The 23,079-nt window shown below is 46.7% G+C and overlaps 1 protein-coding gene across 2 annotated transcripts in view; it reads left to right on the top strand.

Moving 5' to 3' along the window:
* The first annotated feature begins 928 nt into the window (after positions 1 to 928).
* Positions 929 to 23,079, top strand: part of CELF2 (CUGBP Elav-like family member 2) — a 986,198-nt gene continuing 964,047 nt past the window's right edge. Inside the window, exon 1 of one of the 2 annotated variants that reach the window (XM_069229233.1) lies at positions 929 to 1,202. In XM_069229233.1, the coding sequence (XP_069085334.1) occupies positions 1,153 to 1,202 (50 nt within the window). In that variant the 5' untranslated portion in view covers positions 929 to 1,152. The remainder of the gene's footprint in view (positions 1,203 to 23,079) is intronic. The other variant, XM_069229201.1, reaches the window with a different exon arrangement.

Here is a 23,079-nt window from a genome sequence, read left to right as displayed (position 1 = left end):
TTAGGAGTGAAAAACCTCAACCTTCAGGGTTGGGCCCATACCGCCTGCTTTCCCTCTGCATTCCATGCCCCCCATGGCCCTCTGAAACGGATTCTGACAGATCTCACACAATAATTGATCATTATGAAAGGGAAGAGGGGGATGACTATTCCCATTATAGATGTTTTGTGGCCAATCACAAAGGCATGTAAGAGTATGCTAAAGACTACTACTGGTGTACTATTTCACATAAATGCCTTTCAGAATTGCCCAGTTGAGTTTCTTATCTTTCTGCCAATAGGACTGCCTAGGCCTGCCCCTATCTCCCCCACCCGACCCTTAATCACACCCACCCCTCACTTCTCACCCCTGAGATGAGTTCCCACAAGAACTGCTTTCCTTTTGTTGCACTGTTCCCACTAAAATAAGAAATATTATGAGGCTAGAATAATAGGTATAAATGATCTATGCCGATGTTTAGCTGATAAACATTTTCTCTTCTGAACCGTCTTGCTCCAAATTACAAAAATAGACCAGCAACATTTAATCTTGGATCTAAGATTACAAAAAACGGAGCAGAAAACAAGTGACTGTGGTGAGTGTGCATAACATTGTTCTTCAAAGAATTTGAAAAACATCATTGTTTTCTGTTTGAAAGTGTCGGGCCGTAAACACAAACAATCATTGGAAACCCTCTTAAAATCACATGCAAGAAACCTCAGAGGTAAAACAAGCACCAGAAAGGGAAAGCGTGGAGCCTGGAAGTAATCTGTAAATGATTGCTGGCAGTCTGAGAGCTGCAAGCTTGAGCTGTGTTTGTTCCCAGAAGGACGGTGTTAATAAAGAGAGATTTGACCGAAAGACAGACACAGGCACACACACACGCACACCCCTTGACACTCCCCCCCAAACACCCACCCACCCTGATAGGGCAGAAGGAGGTGTGGGTGATGAAGCAAGGGCTATCGGTGGAAAAGTTAGCACACGCAAGGGGAGGCTGATTTGGGGGGTGGGGGGGTGGAGAAAGATCTTTTGACAACTGCTTATCAGTTTGAGGAAGAGAGTGTGCGGTCGGGGCGGCGCTGGTGTCATCAGATCCCAACGCAGCTCCTTCCATTACTGTTTTGTTGTTGTCCTCTGGCCGCTGCTTGCTGACCCCCTCGGCGCTTTACAATGGATGTGCTCTCTGACTTGGATCCCCTGACTGGATGGAAAGTTTTACGGTAGGCTTCCACTGTCAAATTCTTGTTTCTGTTTACCCGCATCCCCCGCAAAACATGTTTTTAAGCTCCGTCTCGGAGGTGAAATTGCCTTTTGAGTGTGTTTGGTGCCACGACAAACAGCTCGCCAAATCAATCGCTTATGGGAAGGAAGAACGCGAGCCCATGGTCTCGAGGCAGTACACAGAGCGAGATGTCACTTCACTTCTTCTGTCTCTCCCTTGAAAATATACTTGTAACAAAGAGCGACTTTCAGAACAGAGGAAGTGCTGATGCGGAGCAGTCCCGCTCTTTTTGTTACAAGGTGGAAAGTTATAGTTTGTCTCTGGTGAGGCGGGGCCCTCGTGTGTCTGTAAATGCTGCTTTGTTGGTAGTGTCAGTGCCCTATCATGACAGATGTGAGTAGTTTACCAGTTCTGGTTTTCCTGTCGTTGTTTATACTTGTAGTTTTGCGTGCCCTAATGTAAAACGGGGACTGCAACTCCCATAATACAAAGAAAATATCAAATACTCAACGAACTATCGGTGTTTTATGAGCAGGAGTTCATAATTATTAAACGTGTGGCTGAGTCTACCGAGAGACCCCAAACAATCAGCGATCGGTACAGTAAATCAGTCAATCCTGTATTATGTCTTTCAATTCGCATGTAAAATTATCAGATGACTCCAAGTCGTCAAGGGCACTACAATCCAGTTCTGGAATGTTTATTTTTAATTTTTATGCATAATACTGTTTTCAACTGTGTTAATCCAGTTGGTTCATTTCAAATGAACCAAGAATACAATGCTCACAATGGGATTTCAAAGGAAAGTCCAGAACTAGAAAATTATGTCCCTTATGACTTGGATTACCAGTGCATGGAATTATTTCAAGCATTTTGCAGATTTTGTTTGGTTCTTTTCTCATTGATGTGCCCTAGATGTGAGAGGTGCGTCCAAACGTAGATCCTTTGGTGCTTAATGTGTCATGGGTCTCAAGCTACACACACTAAGGTTCATCAGGGCCATAACTGGTCCAGGGTTGCTTGTGTTCCCTTCAGAGGGGATGTGTCCATGTACTTCAGCGGGATATTTTCTTTTGTAGAACCAAGTCTAATTTGCTTAAAGTTAATCCCGTTTTTGGTGGCTCGGGGAGCAAAAAACAATGGACTGCAATGAGGCCCAGAGTAATTACCGGTATCTGGGTTTAAACATTTCACCTAGCGCTTTTTTCGTTGTTTTTTTCCTGATGACATGGAGTTATCTGGTATACTTATCAGTCGCGGCTGGCAAATCGGCATGGTGGCGGGGGAGGCCAAAATATATAAACACATTTTTTTAAATCTACTTACCTTGCAGCCACGTTGCTCATGCGCCTCCGCTGTCGCACTCCAGGCACAGGCTCCTTGCCTGCCCTGCGCCAATCATGATGCTGCTCTGAGCAGTTATGATTGGCTGGAGCGCCCCGGCTGGGCGCTCCAGCGCAGACTGGGAGCCTATGCAGGCTCTCTCCAACTCAGCACAATAGTGCCGGGTTGGAGAGAGCCATTGTGCGCATGTGTATTTGGCCGGCCTGACACGGCCGGCCAAACATACATGCGCACGGGGGGAGTGCTCTATTCACTCCCCTCCATGCTCTCCACCCCCATGGCCCCACCCCTTTCGAAACAAAACAACAATAACAGTGTTATTGTCGTTTTGTTTTTAAAGGTTGCAGCTCCTGCTGCTGCTGGCGGGGGGAGGGGGAGTGACGCTCCTCCACCCTAAAGGAGGAGCCACCACGATACTTATTTGTGTTTGGCTTTCACTTTTATCAGAAGAGCACTAAACTGTACCCATCATACCTTTTGGTCCTCAGAAACTTTGATGTTTTCAGTGGAGAGTATTTAGTTAAGGCAGTAGAGATGCTACTTCCAAACTTTTTGCAAGGATTGCTTCGTGGCACATCACAACACAAAGTATCACGTCTGTTTTAGAAGGGGAACGTGCTGCTCAAAATGTGAAGTGCCATGCAAGTGCAACATTGTGCAGCACAATGACATGCAAAACCGGGCAGCACCATGGAAGCACCACTCAACCCTTACTAAACGTAGGGATATTTTTTCCCAAGAGTTCATCCTAAGGATAGCCATTCGTTCCTTTTTCTGAGATTTGAAACTGGTCTTAATGTCTCATGTTTCACTTTTTTTCGATCCTGCAAACCCAAGTGTTCTCAGCTTTTCCAGAGATCTTGTTTTGCTTTCTGGTACAAGAAGTTATGTTTTGTCTTTATAAATGCATTGTAGGTACGAGAATATAAAACAGAAACAACAAGCAATGGCAAAGTTGCTATATGTGTCCATGGTATGTTGGAGCAATGGTTACATTTTTTTTTTTTTTGCCACAAAAAGAAGAAAAACAGAAAACATGCACTGCCTAAATGCGTAAGCTATTTGCTTAAAAAAAACCATTCAATGTAAAAAAACAAAAAAACGAGGATGTGCACATATGGTTAGAAGAAATGCAACCATTCACACGGTAAGAGGGCCAATGGCTGAAGAGGGATGACACCCATGCTGTGTGCTGTGATGGGCTGGGGCATAATGTGGATGATATATTTGAACAAGCCAATGAATGAAGAGGGCAGACACAAAGCCACTTTGTGTATGAAGATGTAGTATTATTGTTTTTTTTATTTTTTTATTACATGAGGCCACTGTCTTTAGGTCTGGCCTAAAACATGTTTACTTGAATAATTGTGACTGACTGGAGACAGCTAAAGAACTCTAAAATCCACCTAAAATACATTTTAACAAGGGGTTGGAGCTTGTCCCTCCGCACTCGTGTTGCCCCGTTTCAGGAGTGTGACGGATGTTCTGCCAGTGTGCTTTTTAGCTCTTTGAACATTTTTGTTGTTGTATGTGGCACCCTGCAGTTATAATAGAAAAGTAAAATAACCAGTAGTATACTGTAAAGATGTCAATGACAATCGGACGACTGGCGGTGCAGCTGCCTTGGCTCAACCTGAGATCTCTGCTACATGGTAATGATGGTGGGTTTTGTAATAAAGTCTTCAGTCTAGTGGTGCGGGATGTTACTGTGGCGGTCACCCGGAAACAGAGGGATGTTTTCCGGGGTCCGCTGGATAGGCAATAAAGCAGGGGAAGAGCTGAGGCTGTTCAGTTTTTCCCACCTCACAGCAATGAGTGCCTGCCTCTCATTTCCAGTGCTGCACTGATGCGACGAGGGCATGAGTGCGGTGTCAGATTGTACACTGGCAACGAGCGGGCTCCGACCCCGTGTGCATGCAGCAGGAGTGCCGGATGCGCTCCAGCAGGCCACTACCGGTCGGAGGTGCTGGATGAAAAGAATAAATAAATGAGAAAGAAAACTCAACCAGCGTGACCGCTTGTACGCAGAGGCTCACCTGTAAGGAAGGAAGGAGGGACCGAAAGTGAAGTTCAGGTGCTGCTCCCTAGTAAAAAGGACTATCTCCCACTGGAAAAAATAATAATATACAGACATTAGATAATATGTAGACATAAAAGGAAGACAAGGCTTAAAAAAAAATGATATGAATACACAACACCCTCTCTGAGCATCTGGAGAGACAGCTGAGCGCCTACAGACAAGGCAAGTGCACAGATCCCTGACCACGCAACACAGCTTCACTCGCGGGTCAAGGGGTTCACCATCGTGAAGGGTGACAACGCAGACAGCCAGAGAAAAGGAGTTACAGATCAGCTGCATACAGCGCCATGGCAGATGACCCTGCATCAGCCGTTCACCTGCCACCACAGCATTCCATGGTGGGGGCACTCCCGCCATTTAGCGAGCTAGCAGACCCAGCCACAGCATCACCCAGATGGAAGGTATGGGTCGGTCGGCTAGAAAACTACTTTGTGGCTACCCGGGAGAGGGATGGTGCCATCAAGAGGTCCCTACTCCTTCACTGCACAGGGGACGAGGTCTACAAACTGTTTCAACACCTCATGAACACTGCAACTTTGATGACTACAATGCAGCAGTGAGGGCCTTGAACACGCACTTCGATCCGCAGCTGAACCCAGATTTTGAAAGGTTCAAGCTTCGCCAGGCACGTCAAAGAGAAGGCGAGTCGATTGACCAGTTCTATGCCCGGTTGTGGGAGCTGGCAAGCATGTGCACTGAGGACGGCCAACCGAAGAAAATAAGAGCACAGATCATCCAAGGATGTTAAAACAAGATGCTCAGGGGCCTGATACTGAGACAACCGAACATCAGCCTTGATGTGATACACTTCATGGCATGGTCTCATGACTTATCGGCAGCCAGGGCAGCTGAAATGGACATGGCAATGACGCAGACACCCAAAAAAACGCCCACTGTGAAAACAGCACGAAGGATGCATGTACAGACGCAGCAAACAAAGAAGAGGATGCCACTGTACACCCAGGCCAGACAAGGAGGGCACTGCAACCACTGTGGAAGGGAAGAGCACAATGCCAAGGACTGCCCAGCACAAGGAAGGTCCTGCTCGAACTGTGGAAGGATGAACCATTTTGCTGTTTTCTGCAAAGGAAGTGTAAGAGGGTGGGGAACAAGAGGATAAAGGGCATTTAACAGGGCAATCAAACAGCTATCCCAGGATGACACATCATCACGTGGCACCTGCACACTGGAAGACTCCTCGACGGAAGAAGAGGAAGCCTTCCTCATCTCGTTCACCTGCGACCTGAAGAGGCGCAGGCGGCCACAGCCTTCGACCTCTAATAGAGGTCGAAGGGTCGAGAGTCAAAGCACTGATAGACATGGAAGCGTCAGTGAACATCCAACAGTATCAGTGCCTCCGTCCCCGCCCGCTGATTACACCTTTGAAAACCAAGATATTAACGTATGGGAGCCGCACACTCCGGCCCCTAAAAGGGCACATGACTTCCAGGCAGAAGACAGAACAATCCACACCACGTTCCATTTCATGGACACAGAAGCTGACACACTCCTAGGCAGCCAGTCAGCGGTGGAGTTGGGACTCATGTCATTCTTGAGAAGCATATTGACTAGCCAGGTAGACGAAGTACTAAAGCAGTTCCTGGAGCTCTTCACGGGCCTAGGCTGTCTAAAGGCACCCCCAAATCATCTTCATATCGACAAGACGGTGAAGCTGGTCACTCTGAGACACCGGCGAGTCCTGTTTCATCTCCGACCGCTGGTGGAGCAGGAGCTACTCAAACAGGAGGAACAAGGGTGTCATTGAAAAAGTGTTGGGCCAACCACCTGGGTATCACCGATGGTGATAGCCAAGAAACCGAAGCAGCCAGGCAAAATTTGACTCTGCATTGATATGCGGATCCCCAACATGGCAATCCGAAGGGAGAGGCATTTCACTTGCACAATAGACGTCATAATAGCAGACCTGAATGGCTTCAAGTGGCTCTCAAAATTGGATTTGAACGCAGCATATCACTAGCTAAACCTGGCGGAAGAAAGCAGGTATATTACAACATTTTCAAAACACCTTGGGTTGAGGCGGTATAAAAGATTAGGCTTTGCATCTCCATGGGTGTTCCAGGCTGAGGTGTTCCAGGACGCCATCCGCTAAACTATATTAGGGATGCCGGGTGCCATGAATGTAAGGGACGTCATCCAAATCTACCATGGTCAAAGAGCACCACTGACATCTGCAAGCCACCCTCAAGCGGCTATCTGAACATGGGCTCACTCTCCACCACAAGAAATGCTCTTTCTTCCAAAACTCCATTGACTTCTTTAGGTATGTGTTCAACCAGGACTGCGCTCAGGTAGACCCAAGGAAGTCCCTTGCGATCAAGCAGGCCTCCGCCCTGCTGACAGTGACAGCCGTACGAAGTTTCCTGGGAATGGCAACACATTGTGGGCGTTTCAATCCACAGCTAGCCATCATATCTGAGCCTCTCCAAGCCCTCATGAAAGCTGAGGCACCCTGGGTGTGGGGGATTCGGGTGGAGCAAGCATTTCAATCGCTCAAGGAGGCTGTTTTGTGCAAGACCATCATGGCATACTTCGACCCCACCAAGAAGACAGAGTTAGTGATGGATGCAAGCCCGGTAGGACTTGGTGCTGTGTTGACGCAAGAAACTGAGCCGACCAAGTGGGCTTCCTTTGCCTATTCTAGCAAGGCTTTAACCCCGACAGAGCAGCGCTACTCTCAAATTGAGTGGGAGGTCTTGGTTATCAACTTGGCGTGCCGCCATTCTTGTATTTGCAGGGCAGACCGTTCAGGGTAGTCACCGATCACCAGCCTCTTGTACCTTTGTTTAGTGGACTGCACCCCATCTGCCTCCCCGGATTGAGCAGTGGGCCATCCAACTTCAGCAATATTGCTTTTGCTTAAAAGTGGTCTACCGAACAGACGCCAGGAACCCCGCTGATTTTCTGTCACGGCACCCCGGGGAGCCAGCCCCCATCAACGACACAGATGAAGAAACGACCAAAGCGTGCCTCACCCCTAGGTCTAAGATCAGCCTTGATTTGGGGAGTTTCCCAGATGGAAGGTCCAACCTGACTCTACATCTTTTGCCAAAGTAGGACGCGCCCTCAAAAAGATATTTGTCATGTTTGGTCTTCCAGATGAAGTGAGAACTGACAATGGACCGCCGTTCAATGGCGTTGAGTTTCAAGAGCTACTGAAAGGCCTGGGCATCCTCCACTGAAGGATTACACCACAATGGCCGCAGACGAATGGTGACGAATGGAAGTTGAATGGTTTATGCGCACCCTCAACAAGGTGTTTCGCATTGCCACAGACCCAGAGATAAGCCTTCATTGGTTCCTGAAGGAGTACAGGGGGACCCCTCACTGCACCACAAACCATCCTCCCCGGTTGCTGCTGTTGCCTGGCATACAGCAAGACTCTAGTCCCACTCCACTTGCATGGCAGCCGGTGCCCTACCACCTGGAGCGGGCACAGGCCAAGAGGAGAGCGATGAATGATTGTGCCAGCCGTCATAGGTGTGCTGCCTGGCAGGAATGAGGAGTGGCGATCGGGTGGTCATCAGAGACAGGCGCCCTGGGTGGAAGTTCTGCACGCCCTATGAACCCAGTGTCTGGACTGTCACCAGGGTGTCTGGCACGATGGTGACTGCGGAGAAGGGAGGTGAGAAATTGACAAGGAGCGTTTCCTGGTTTTGAAAGTCCACATTTGAGGAACCTGCCGAAGGACTGTCGGGTGACGACTGCTCCTTGGTGTGGCCAGTGAGTGGAGAAGGGTCTGGGTGCCAAGGTGTCCAGCCAGGGGTAAGTGACCAGTCATCCTCCCAGTCTCCAGTGACCTCCAGCCCTGCGGCTCACCAGAGTGGGTGCCACTCTTAGCCGCAGAGGTACAGTCTTCGACCCAATCCTTCTCCCACTCAGAGACTAAGAGACTTTGTGTGTTTGTTATCAGTTGGTAATGTTTGAATCCATTTGGGGAGGGATGTAATATAGCCTTAGAACCCGCCGTAGCGGGCTCTACCGGCTATTAAAGGCCCGCTCCCCGCGTTAAATGCCCGAGCCGAAGGCGAGGGCATTTAACAAGGGAGAGGGACTTTAATAGCCAGTAGAGCCCGCTACGGCGGGTTCTAAGGCTATTAGAACATTCTGCCACACAGGGCAGAATGTTCTATTAAAAAAAATAATAATTCACGGAGCCCGAGGGGATTTAAATCCCCTCGGGCTCTGTGAGGCTTTGTTCACAGCTGTTGCTGTGAACAAAGCGAACATTGGAATGTTGGCGCTGCGGGCTTTTACCGGCCTGTAAAAGCCCGCAGCAGTCCATTGTCTTCAATGGACATGCCAACATTCCAATGTTCTAATAAAGTGTTCGGTCTAGTGGTGTGGGATGTTACTAAAGCGGTCACCCTCAAAAAGAGGGATTTTTTCCGGGGTCCGCGGGATAGGCAATAAAGCAGGGGAAGAGCGGAGGCTCTTCAGTTCTTTCCCGCCTCACAGCAAAGAGTGCTTGCCTCTCATTTCCAGCCCTGCGCTGACGCGACGAGGGCGCGAGTGCGATTTGATTGTGCAGGTGTGAGGTTGAACGGTCCATGGATGATGTATTTAATACAACAGTGCATCACGGGACTTGTAGTGTTTCTCATACTTGAAAAGTCCCAAGAAGAAAATACTTTGGGCAGGGAAGCAAGGCTTTCTCGAGGTAGTAGGAAATGACGCTAAGTCGCTTGAATGCAACGATTCTTAAATGTCATTGTTTTTACATTTCTTATGATCGGTGGAGTGAGACATGCTCTGCACAAGGACCTTGGTTCTGCGACAAGAATGATATGTTGGTAGGAATATGCAGTGAAGTACCGCGTTTATTTTAGAAATCACATATCCGGATTTGGGTTCTCTTATTGGTGGGACACAAACCCGTAGTATCAGCTTTTGCCAGGCGTGTGCAGCTCGTGTCGGTGCCTCCACATTTCAGGCCTGTGTCAGCAGCACGGCATGTTATGTTAGACCCATGAGGTCAGTTTCAAGTTCCGCTGCTCAATAAATATTTAGTTCCCCCACACGTCCAAGCATGCCACGTGCACGCTAAAGGGTGATGTAAGCCAGGGCCTTCTCCGGGGTTGTGTTTCACTCTGGCTGCAGCGCACCATATATGTCTCTGCGGGAGAGAACATTAGCTCTGGTGTATATTAGAGGACTTCGCCGTCCTCTGAGTACCTGTCATACTTGGAGTGGAATACTCCTCCGTAACTTCGCTTAGTTAGCCTTTCACATACTTTTGGCTGGTTTGGGCATTCTGCAAAGGTTCATCGTTTAATAAAGTCTGTCTGTGTATGGTTTAAATCCGATTCGGTTCCAAGTACGATATGCAGCTGTTATTAGAGTCGCAAGTTACACTACCTAAATATTATATCCAAGTCGTACCTATATGTTATATCCAAGTGTTTTTTGGGTGAGTGGGGTCGGGGAGTTTACGATGTGGTTTCATTGGCTGAAGAGATGAAGGTGAGGCGAAAGGTCACAGAAAGGAAGAAACGGGATAGACGGGATTAGAGAGAAGCGTTAGTCTCGGTACATATTTGAATATTCACCTGTATTGTAATGTCGTATTCTTTTATGTTTTGTCTTGTTGTCAGCGCAGCTAAAGCTCTTAGAATTTTTTTTGAAGGTGCAAGACCTACGTTCCGACTTGAAAGATTCCTTGCTTTATTTTAATTGGAGCTGATTACCTCCATTTTTTCACTGCATTCTGCTGCTTTTGCGTTGCTATTATTAAAGCGGGACTGCAAGTACCAGAATGAAAAGTGGGACTAACCCCTTTGTGAGCTGTAGGGGAACCTGCAATTTCTGTAGTTGGATTGTGTTTTTTAACACGCAGAAAGACGATTTCAGTTTTGGGAAATAGAGCTGCACGAAATCATGTTCAGCAGATAAACTGTTTTTAATCTGCATAAATCGTGATACGGAAAAGCTATTTCCTGTTCAGTGATGAAATATTGTTTCAGCTCAAATCCGCAACATTTTTGGGAATTATTCAGTTTTCGTGATTTGTTGGCAGTGGGTTAAAACATTTGTGATTCTTGCTTCGAGGTTGGATAGAGTCGAGCCACAAACAAATTTGCGAGACCGCATGAGGTCATGGGTGTAGAGTCCAGCTGGTCTCATTCTAGTCTTTCTGCCAGCCACTCTGCTGAGGGCTGGTCTTACAGATGTAACCCACACCCACCCAACACAGGCGTCACCAGTCAGGTGACCCTGCCAATAAAAGAGGCCAGGCGCACGTGCCTGAGGCCAGTTCAGTACTACCCTACCACCGTGTCTGCGTCCCTTACTTACCAGCATGAGGGCCTAGGGCCCCACATTACAATGGCGACGAGTGGGATCTGCAACCCCACGTGGTTGCAGACATGAACCTACGACGGAGCAATGGGTGGAGGAAAGAGGAAAAGTGAAGCCGTCGCAGCCCCAGTCACACTGGTGTAAAGAAGGGGGTGAGTGCTGTCGATGATAGCGTCCGCAGCGCTGCCAAAACGGCTGCGGTGCTGAAAATAAATAAAGCGCTGCGAGGCTCGTGTTCCCGGTGCCCCCCAGAAGGAATTGCCCTGAGCGCGCCCCCCCAGAGTCAGCACATGGAGAGAAGGCGCTGTTGTGCGCCGTTAAGAAAATAAAGAGAATGCCCAGGGCCGCCCCCCTGCACAAGCGCTCGGTGCTGCACCCGGAATGGAGAAATGCCTAGGGCCGCCCCCCCCATCGAAGAATGTGCGAAAATGGTCAGCCCAGGAAAAGAACGCGGTCCGCAGCGTGTCCCGAGCTGCTGCGGTCGCGTGTGGAGAACATGGTGCGATCGGCACCAAGGAGAAAAGAAAATTACCGGGGCCGTTTTCCCCCCTTGGTCCTTCTAAATTGGCGCTGTCGCGCGCCGTGAGGGGAAGAAGTATTGTGGCCAGGCCGGTCGCCCCGTTTTCATTTTAAATAATGGTGCACACGCGCACCGAAGAAAATGCCTAGGGCCGCCCCACCCCAAAAATGCCGGAAAACGGCCGCAGCACGGAGGACTGCTGCGGCCGCAACTGGAGATCACCGATGGTGCTGGCATGCACCAAAGAAGAATGGAAAATGCCCAGGGGCTGCCCCCCTCCTTGTCCCGGCAGGAATTAAAGCATGAGGTGCAGACACGCACCGAAACGAACTTGAAATAAAATGGTGCATCCACGCACCAAAGCCCCAGGTGCCCAGGGCTGCGCCCCCACCTCCAACAAATGAATAAAAGTGCTCACAGGCACCTAGAGAAAGAGAGAGAAAAGAAAACAGTGCCCGGAGCCCCCACCCACCTCACTGAAGTCCTGCCGTCTGCATGCCTCTTCAAACGAGGCTGGGCAGTTTAAATAAAGAAATAAATAAAACTGGACAGAAGTAAAAAAAAAAAAAAAAAGAGAAAAGGGAGAGAAGTGAGAAAATAAATAAAACTGAACTTACCTGCAGCCCCCACGAGCACGAGAAGTCCTCCCAGCAGCATGCCCTCCTCACCGGCATCTGTTGAAACAAACGAGGCCGGTAACAGGAAAGACCGTCTTGAAGCTAGGAAAAAAGTGCACTACTGGCATCCAGTGGCCAGAGTTGGTATTGCACCCTATTTCTGTTTTAAAGATAAAGCAAGCTTGGATGAAGGAAAGTTTACAGCAGCACCTTCAGAAAGTGACTGCTCCAAACCAAGAGTGCGCCCGTAGACAGAAACGGCGCAGAAGACGGAAACGGCGAGGAAGAAGGAAGCGACACGAGCGACGCTGCAAAAGGGAAGGAGAAGATTGCAGCTGTCCTAGCCAAGCTGCAACAGTGAGAAACGGACGCCAGTCCACGTGAGATACGAAGAGAGCACGCATGGTCTGCGCATCCCCTGGCGGTCGTCCGCCGCCACCGACGAAAGAACGCCACACGCCCCAGCAGTGATGGACATCACCGCAGGACAAGAAAGGGACATGCCAGGCGTTGCCACAGGACGCCCAGAAAAAAAAAGAGATTGACACGTGCGCAGCGTGCACAGAGAGCTGCGCCCGAGAAGGTGATGACATGGGTAAAGTCCGTGAAGATGGAGAGAGTACCCGAGAGCGTGACGTAACGCACGGGACAAGAGGCCATGTCAGGAGGCCGCACAGCGACGGAAGATGGCCACTGTTGGCCCATCAGTGAGCAGGTCATCTGAACTGACCGACCCTGCCAGAGCAGATGGCAGGAGTGAGCGCCACAACAGCGCAGCCTCGAGGCGCAAGAGCGGTGCCTCGAGTGAAAAGAAGGAGGAAGAGAGCGGGGACCCTCCTGCCAGAGAGAGGTCCACCGTGAGTATCCAGGAACGGACCAGACCGGGAGAGGTCTGCATGAAGAGCAGATCATGTCCTACCCGCAGGACTCAGTCTGTGAGAGGCTGCGACCGAGCAAGATGCACCAGAGGAGGTGCAGTGATAGGTCCATGTGAGGCAGCATGCGACCTGTGTCACAACGCCACATCGAGGACGAAGAGGAAGATGCACCAGCGAAGGTGCAGTGATAGGTCCGTGTGAAGCAACATGAGACCTGTGGCACGACGCCACGTCGAGGACAAAGAGGAAGATGTACCAGCAGAGGTGCAGCGCAAGGTCCATGTGCCGCAACATGTGACCTGTGGCACGATGCCACAGCAAGGAGAAGAGAGAGTGGCACGATGCCAACAAGAAAGGAGGAGAGGAGTGTGACAGACCGGTCACACAACAGATCAACTCCATCGCAGGTGTGAAAGTGGAAGGAAGTAGAGTGACACAACTGAGGACTCGTGCGAGCAGATGAGGAGGTACCCATCAGTACAAGACAGTCACCGGGGTGAGCAGAAGTCACTGAAGACAGCGATGTGGGTGGTCCCCCACGCTTCCCAGTACGACCGACCTGTCACCTGTCACCGGCTGCTTGGCTGTGATGGCATCCCTGACGCCGACTGCACAGGCCACACAAGACCCGCCGTGGCCCCTATGTCCATCAAGTGGTCCTTCCGCTGAAGAAGCCGCCGCCACCTGTTTGATCTGCAACAGGATGAAAAAAAAACATCATCATCATGATGAGGTGCATCGCCCAATCATCGAAGGAGGAGCACAGCACCACCTGAGTGGAGACAGTCAGCAACAAGAACCGATGCTGACAAGGCATGTCTGGCAACGTAGAAACTTATCATCTGAACACTTACCATGAGTTCTGTGAACCAGACGCCTGCCGGTGAGAGCAGACCAGATCATTTGGACCATCCACCCTTGGGGTTGCACAAGACTAGGACGTGGCCCTGTTGGGAGTTCAGAGAGACTCCTTTGGCGTGGCCGACGTTGGCCCGCACAGCCCACGCAGTCCCGCCGCAATCCAGGGACAAGGGCCTCCAACAAATTCCTGTGAGAGCGGAATATCGCTGAGAGAATGCATCTGAGACAGCTCCACGTCAGGCATCCGGAAGCACGGAGGTCTCATATCGAGAGACTTGTCACCTGAAGACTTTGCACTATGGCCAGAGCACCTGAATCCGGATGGCTCGAGCAAGCGGACCCTGCATCAACAACCCTTGTGGCTCCATGCGAGACTAGGATGTGGTCCTGTAGGCTGTTCCTCTGAGACGTCTTTGCTGGGCCTGAGATAGGCAAGCACAGTCCACACAGTCCTGTGGAAGCCCGCGAAAGGGCCTCGAGGAGACTCCTGCTTGATGGAGATCTGGCACGAGAGGGAAGACTGCCGCTTCTCTGCCGCTGGACTCCCAGGTGCCCCAGGCCGTCACGTCATCTGCAGTCTTAGGAGGTAGACAATCTCCAGAGTCAGAATGCCGTCCAGAACTGTGTACAGTGGACTCACCACTGCTCCAGATGCACCCGCATCAGAAGCTGTAAATAGACTTTGACCACATGAGCCCAGGCAGGACCGGATCGACAATATCCAGCGAACTGTGAGGTCGTGGACAAGCGACTGAAGTATCTGGACTTCATCCACACTGTGTTCGTGCCCAGCTGTACCTGGTTAAATTATGGACTCGTGCGGAGGTGTCCGGATGCTCCCAGCTGCACCATGTCCACTGCAATTCTGCAGTCTGCCTTTTCGAGGCCGAGAGACTGATTGTGGTGCTTTGTTATTGTTTCTTTTACAGGTTGGACTTTTGTTTGGTTCCTCAATAAAGTTTGGGAGGGATGTAGAGTCCAGCTGGACTCATTCTAGTCTTTCTGCCAGCCACTCTGCTGAGGGCTGGTCTTACAGATGTAACCCACACCCACCCAACACAGGCGTCACCAGTCAGGTGACCCTGCCAATAAAAGAGGCCAGGCGCACGTGCCTGAGGCCAGTTCAGTACTACCCTACCACCGTGTCTGCGTCCCTTACTTACCAGCATGAGGGCCTAGGGCCCCACATTACAATGGGGTGGCTTTAGGTGTAGGGGGCGTGGAAGGGGTAGATTATTTTCTGAAGGTGCCTGCAAACAAAAACGGAAAGCTTTCGTCTTTTATTTTCTCTCTTTGCAAAATGGTCGAAATGGTAAACAAAGACAGATGCGAAGGCCATGCACATCTGATTTGTATAAAATGACTCTTACTATTACGAGCATGATCTACAAAAAAACCTCTTCTTAAAAAAAGCAGTTAGTAGAATTAGATACAATTTGTTCACACAGATAGCATTGCTATCCCTCAAGGGAGAAAATATTTTAGGTCGAGCGTGCACGTGCTCTGGCCTGTTGTAATCTATCTGTGGGCTTTTAACCAGGCACACCACGCCACATCACTATCACTCATTCATGAGCTTGCCTTTCAAAAATCCTTTGTTATTATTGATAAATGCTTTACGTTTGTCCCTCCTTGGGCAGTTTTGTTACTGCCTTGGTTATCGACCCCTTTACACGGATAATTAAACTTTTGCCAATATGTTTGACTGCAAGCAAACTTCTTTTTACTTTTATGTCTCACCTCCACGTTCACGCTCATGGCGGCCATGGCACTTTGAATCATCTCGTTTATGTCAACTTTTTACTTTTTATTTTCTATTTATGTGGCAAGAAAAGTCCAGTTAGGAATTTGCAACACTAATAGCTCTTACTCGAGCAAACGCGATACCCATTGCATTGCAAATGCTTGTTAAATATAATCTGTAGTAATTTTTTTAACATAGAGGTTGAGCTACCTCTTCCAGCCCTGTTTAAATAAAAAACATTGACTGCTGTGTATACCCCTCAGCACAGCAGTGCGGTCGGTGGTTTTTAAACAGGGCTGGGAGAGGGAGCTGAACCTTTATGTTTAAAAATCACTGTGGATTAAAATTTAATCTGCAGTGGTTTTTAAACATATGGGACTGCTCCCTCTTCAATCCTTGTTTAAAAACCAGTGCAGTGCTCATTAATTCTGCCAGTGGAGCAGAGGAATTTTTTAGTAAATCCACATTACAAGAATAATGCGGATTTACTAAATTCCTCCATTTTCACTAGCGAAATAAAAAGTTCCAACCACCCCTAATTATTTGCACTAGTTGTTCATCTTTAAACAAATAGTACTAGGCACACTTTTTAACATAAAGATATGTGTTAGTTTAACAATAATTCTTCTTTGTTTAGGGTCAAGACATCAGCACCTGCCTGCTGTCTCCAAAGATCACAAAATTAGGTTCAAGTACACTTTTTCTTTTCCCCAGTCTTGGAATTAATTGTTCTATCATGCAAGAGTATGAAATGATGGCGGCACTAGGAGATTATTAGAATGGATTGAATCCCTAGTCAAATCTTTTGTTTGATCGAGAAAACAGACAGGATTTCTTTATGTTGCTTTAATAGAAGATGGGTGTAATTTGGTTACACTCAGTCATTGACTGCAGGCGATTGTGTGGGTATAGACTCAGTTTGCTCTAGTAGGAGTTGATTGTTCCATCATTACAGAATTTCTGGGTGTTGCTGCACCATTTTGGATTTTCAGCATTTATGGCCAAATTTCTACATTTTACTTAGAGCTGGGATTTTAAGTGTTCTCCTGAAAATGAGTTTGAATCGTTACTGGTAGCCAATGGATGGTGTGATGTGCATTCATTAGCCAACGTTTCATTTAAAATTTAAAAGGTCCTTTTAGTATTATTTGTGTTCTTGCTGCATCTGTAGAATGGCAACTCAAGGTAAAGATTGCAGATGAAAACTAAACCTCTTGATATTAAAGGAGCTCTAGGGATGCAACTTCTTGTCTGTGGTCCTTCTCCTGCTCCTTGGTCCAGAGGAACTCAGGGGGCAGATGATTAGAATAAGCACTGCTTAGTGATACATTCATAATGTTAATGGCAATGTGAAAGAGAGAGTGAGAGAGAAGTGAGAAAAAATGAAATCCATGGGCATAGATCACCCACATGTGGCATTTCAAAGCTGCCTTTTTTCAACTGAATGACCAACTGAACACCTTTTATTAGCACTACATGTCTGTGTCTAGCCTTGAGGTTCTGTATGAGACATATTTCATGCAGGCCCTAAGCTGAACACTCAGTCATATCTATGCTCGTGTAACATTTCTCTTGTGGTTGACTCAGAATATGAGTCAACATCCGTTAGAAAGGCCTTCTTACCAAAAGGAAGGAAGAACTGAAACTGTTATGTTTGCCAAGTACATTGCTTTCCATTACGTATATGTATTTAAAAGTAACAGAACTCTTATAGGGTTCTTTTCTCTACAGTGGGGTATACGTTTACATTATAATCATTCACATTGTCACCATTTCTCAATGAATATTGGCTCTGTTATGTAATTATGTTGTAGTTCTATAGTGCAAACCTAGCCAAAAGGCAATGGAATGCTTACATGTTCAAAGGCCACCATAAAGTCAACGAGTGATAGAAAAGGTAACTTGTTTGTGGACTCCTAATGTATTATGATGTGGTGTTTTTAAGTTGAAGCCTTAGGTAAGGACATCTTTGGAACATGCAGAAAGCTTCCCTGGAAATGCATTTTGGCCGTTGTTTACCATTGGCTTTGTGGTTTGTGACTCACATTTGTTTGCTGGCTCTGTTTTAGGATGTCCAGTTCGAGTTTGTCCCTTCCTTACCCAAACAATATTTACAGTCTTCATCCATCAGTGCTCGATTTCTGTAATCAGGCCATTAAATCTTGTTCTTATCTTGTCATAGTTGCTGTGCATTCGAAGGCAGTGGTAAAATGTCAGGCTGTGTCTTCCAGGGAGCTTGGTGTTGGCTTTTCTTTCTCTTACTTCAAAAAGAGAGGATTTATGTGACAATCATGCTTGCTCCGGGGGAGTGTTTGAGGGAGGCTGTACAATGCTTTTTTTTAGGTCTCAGCTAGATAGCACAGGCGTTGTCTTAAAGAGATGTGTTGTATTCAATCTGTGGGCTTTAGTCTGCCATAAGCTTCCAATTTGCTTGTTCAATAATTGCTTTCAAATCTTTTGTCCCCATTTGTCCCTGACATGCATGTGTCATGCCTCTTCCTGTGTTTGGCCCTCCCCAGAGCATGGACCAAGTACCTGTGTCCATACATTGCTCCCGTTTTGGGAGCTACTTTTTTCTTTGCCTTGGAGCACTCCATTGGAGTGCTTGTGAATTTCACTCACTTCGTCCGCCATCTCCTGTTTGTTTTTTATTTTTTATTTTTATGCAGGTTTATATACCAAGACCACCCAAAGGTATTATAGGAGCACTTTACATGAGCACTAGTTATTTTACACAAGAACACGGTCATGTTTGTAGGCACAGGGAGATTAAGTGATTTGCCCAGGATCACAGGATGTTCATCTGATGCTGAGACTTGAACCCGGTTTCCCAGCTTCATAGTCGTCGGCTCTGGCCATAATGCCACATCTCCTCCTCCGGATGCTTAGAAGTGGCCGGAACCTCTGACTGCAAGGCCTCTTCACACATTTAGTGCATTGTGAATGTTCAGTACTTGATGGCAATTTGGAGTTTCATCTCCATGGGGACGCATGGTATTGCCTGTATGTTGTGCCAGGAAGAGTAGGTCAGAGAGCTGCAAGATGGCAACGCTGAAAGGGGCTGAGAGGTGAAAGTGTGTGTCCCCAAAGTTCATTTCTGCTTTCTTTAACAATGCTATCTAGGTTACTGACAGTGGCTGTTATCATTGGATATATAACTATGTTAAATCTTTATTGAATTTAAACACTTACATTTAAATACTTTAGTTCTCACGTAAACAAACTATCATATCATCTGTTACTGCATGCACAATGTTATAAAAATTATTCACCAAAATATACATATTTGATATAAATATATAGCAGTAAAACTATTAGTATTTTCTTTGAAGATGCACTGCTGTTTCTATGCTTTGCTGTCACTCTACACACTATTTTGTCTGCCCCATGTGAACAACAAAACTAAAACTGCAGTATGATTTATAATTTTACTTTGTGTTTCTAATTCATTAACTGTTGCTCAATTATGAAGACTTTAATAGAACTGTTTACCAAATATGTTTTTATATGAAAATGTAGTCTTGTTTCAAGTACACGCCCTGATGTAGGTATGTGTACGAGACATTTATGTAATGTGATTTTAAAATCTCTTATGTTTTATAGTCATATGTTACTTTTTGTTGTGTGTTGTGATACAAAACACTGACACTGTGTTTTCCACAAACACAACTTAATTGTAGCATACATGGAGAGCAAGCGGTCTGGTGCCAAGTAGTAACATGGTCCCAGAGTACTGGCAAAATATGCTTAGTCTGTGCCTGTTCTCTCTTTCAGCCACTGGTGAGTTTGTTATCATCCACGTCTTCGCGTTGGTGGGTTGCAGAATGCAGATAACAGGAGTGTAATTCAACCAAATAGTTTCACTTGACCAATCTCTTACTCCTAAGATTTGTGTCTCCCTAATTCTCTCTTTTTGCTTTCAATGATTCTGTGATGTTTTACCCTTTGCATGTCTAGTTTTAACATTTATTCTTATTTGAGTCACAGAAACATCAGCAAGGGGGATCAAATATGGCTAAAAGACATTCACATTGACAATGGCATTAGCTCTGGTGTTGCGAGCCACTCACCTGAACTCCAGGTGGTTCTGAGGGGCTGACGATAATTTCCAAATCCCAAAAACTGACAGTGCAGCAATGAAGTACACAGTGCAACCCTAGGAGTTTCAAAGGGGAAGGGGGGTTGGAATGAGGGAGAAAGAGAGAAACACCATGACTTCTGCAATTTTGGATTTCTCTATTTGGAGCACCTCTGGGCTCAATGATATCTGGATTCTGGTTCTGGATTCCGGGTACTGGTAATCAGGATTATTCAGATACAAGGGTCTGGACTTAAATTTCCCTGAAATGAAACCACACTTTAAAACAGGAAAAACTAAGCAGATCTATGGCATTAAACAATGTCAAATCAACATACCAATAATTCACTAGAAACACTCCCAGTGTGATTCAAGAATTATTATGAACTTGAATTATCATGTACAAGAATTTCACCCAGAAAATAACTCAGTTAATCACAACAAACTACTTCAAATTCTTCAGTAGTTCAAGAGTCTTAAGATTTCAAGGTTCATATGCAAATGTACAATGGCAATCAGATAATAGTTCCCAATTGTCCCAAAAGTCTTCAGAGCACTGACATCAGATTCTGACCAAGAAAACATGGACTGAAAGCAACTATCCATGAAGGCGCCGTTATTACATGAAATCTGACTTTTCTCTAATGTCGTTTCAGTCACAAGATTGATCTGAATATTGTTGCTGGCTTTTAGATGAGTTTGATTAATCAGCGCTGATCAAGTTCCCAAATTAAACAGAAAAACTTGTGTTTTTTGGGAGGACCTGAGTCTCTTTGCCAGCACAAGAAAGTGTGATGCGAGAGGTGAATTGCAAGCTGCATGCTTTTCACAGGTACTGAGAAGATCGGAAATACTAGGTCAGAACTTCAGGAAGTGCTACACTGCGAGGAAAAGCATGTCTCTGCGAAGGTATGGATTCCGCGGAGAAGAGATGACTACCGCTGCAAAGGGAAGGCTACTAAAGACCGAAGACAGGCAAGCATTACTTCCAAGTTAAACAAGACTAAGTAGGGTTTAGTCTGAAATGCCGGCTTTTATAGCCGGCTCGAACAGGTGCAAGGAAACACATGGGTAAAACAGAGGAACTTCTTAGTCATTATTGTAATTGCACATGTTTCACAACTGTCTTTTATCCAATAGGAAGCTCAATTAAGAACTCATTAGTCATTATAGTAATTACACTTTGTTTCTCCACTGCCTTTTTTCCATTAGGAGGATCAATTAAAGAACCAGCAGTTGTAGACAGTTGATATGTGCTTCCTGGATTACCTGGGCGAGGCCCAGGTATTCAGAAGTTATGTTGACAACAAGAATTGGTCTAGATCTGCTTTAAACATTGCCATTATATTAATAACTGAGTTGTACAAGGTTTCAAATGCATAACATGATTCAAACTGGTACTGTTTGAAAAGAAAACAACATCATCTCTGATATCTCTCATAAAGGGGGAACTAAGGCATGACTAAGACATGACTAGCCCCGCTTACAGTTGGTACCATGACATCAGGCATTTCCGAGACCTATTGGCTTTGGCAATTCATGTTTTTGTAGCAGACAACAACATTTAAATGTCTGTAAATGAGCTATGCAGATGGTTCAGAATTAGAAAAGCCCAAATAAAGCATATCTTTTTGGTAATTCTGAAGTGTGTTGGAAATACATATTTTAAAACAACCAAAACAAATCAATACAATAGATGAGACATTTCCACACATTATCATTTGCACACTGCATATTTTTATCAGTGAAACTGTATGTCTGTGCAAATGGTATGGTGATTTTAATTGAAGATGTGTTGTCTGTAATGGAAGTGTGCTACCACACCATACATATTCCCCTCTAAATCCACTCCACTCTACTCTGCACCTCTGCACACTGTGCCACTCCACACCGCTCCACTCTGCACCTCTGTACCACTCCACGCCTCTACTTTACACCGCTCTACTCTGTGCCAAAGCACTCTACCCCACACTACTTTACTATGCACTACTGTACTCTTTACCAGTGTAATCTTCACTCTGTGCAACTCCACTCTATGCCACTCCACACCACTCCACTCCACTCTATGCCACTCTGCTCTGAAACACTGCACCCTATGCCACTGCACTCTACGGCAGTGCACTCAACGCTGTACCACTCCTCTCTACCAGTGCACTCTACTCAACTCTGCACTGTAAGCCACTCTACGCCTCTGTACTGTACTGTGCACCACTCCACTCTGCTCTGAAAAAAATCTACTCTGCTCCACTCCACGCCACTCCACTCTGCACCACTCCACACCCCAACACTTTGGACATCAACAATCTGCACTGCAACACCCTGCACCATTCCACTCTGCACTGCACCACTCTGAGACATCACTCTGCACCGCAACACACTGCCTCATTTCACCCTGCACTGCACCACTCTGAGAGACATCACTCTGCACTGCAACACACTGCATTATACCACAGTGCATGCTAATGCTATGCCGCTTTACGTTACACCACTACACTCTATGGCACTACACTCTACACCACTCTATGCCAATGCACTCTACCCTGCACCACTCCACTCTACCCTGCACCATTCCACTCTGTGCCACTTCACTCTACTCTGAAACAATCTACTGTATGCCACTTCAATCTACTCTACACCACTCTTCTCTACACCACTGCACTCTACGCTGTTCTACTCTACATCACTGCACTCTACACCAATGCATTTTACACTACTTTACTCAAAATCAATCCAGGCTACACCACTGCACTTTACATCAATCTACTCTGCACCACTGTACTTTACACCACTTCACTCTAGACCACTCCAACCTTTAACCCTCCACTCTATGATACTCCACTCTATGATGCTCTAATCCACACCATGCCACTCCACCCTACAGCAGCCTACATCATTCTATGTCACTTTAGGACACACTATGACTCTCCACTCTATGATACTCCACTCTGTGATGCTCTAATCCTTCCTATGCTACTCCACTTTGTGCTACTCTACAACACTACTCCACTCTGACTCTCTACACAAGTCCCTTCATTCCACATTACTCCACTCTATTTTATGACACACAACTCCACTTATTCCACTTCACTGTGACACTCCACTCTTACACTGTATGCCACTCCACTCTCCTCTGTGCTACTCATCTCTACAACAGCCTACTCCATGCCATTACATTCTCCTACACTACTCCACTCTTCGACAATTTAGTCCACTCTGTCACTCTATTCTACAACATTCTACTCAAAGCAGCACCCTCTTTGCCACTCCACTCTGCACCACTCTGTGACACTGTATGCCACTCCACTATACAACACTCTACTCCAACTCAACACTATGACACTCTATGACCTTCCACTCAATGACAATCTGCTCCCTCGACAACATTCTACACAACTCCTTTTCATTCCATGACACTCTAGTTCACTACACTCCAAGCCA

Source organism: Pleurodeles waltl, chromosome 4_1, assembly GCF_031143425.1.
Source record: "Pleurodeles waltl isolate 20211129_DDA chromosome 4_1, aPleWal1.hap1.20221129, whole genome shotgun sequence".
Lineage (NCBI taxonomy): Eukaryota > Metazoa > Chordata > Amphibia > Caudata > Salamandridae > Pleurodeles > Pleurodeles waltl.
Note: the sequence above shows the minus strand (reverse complement) of the source record. Positions and strands in the feature narration are given on the sequence as shown.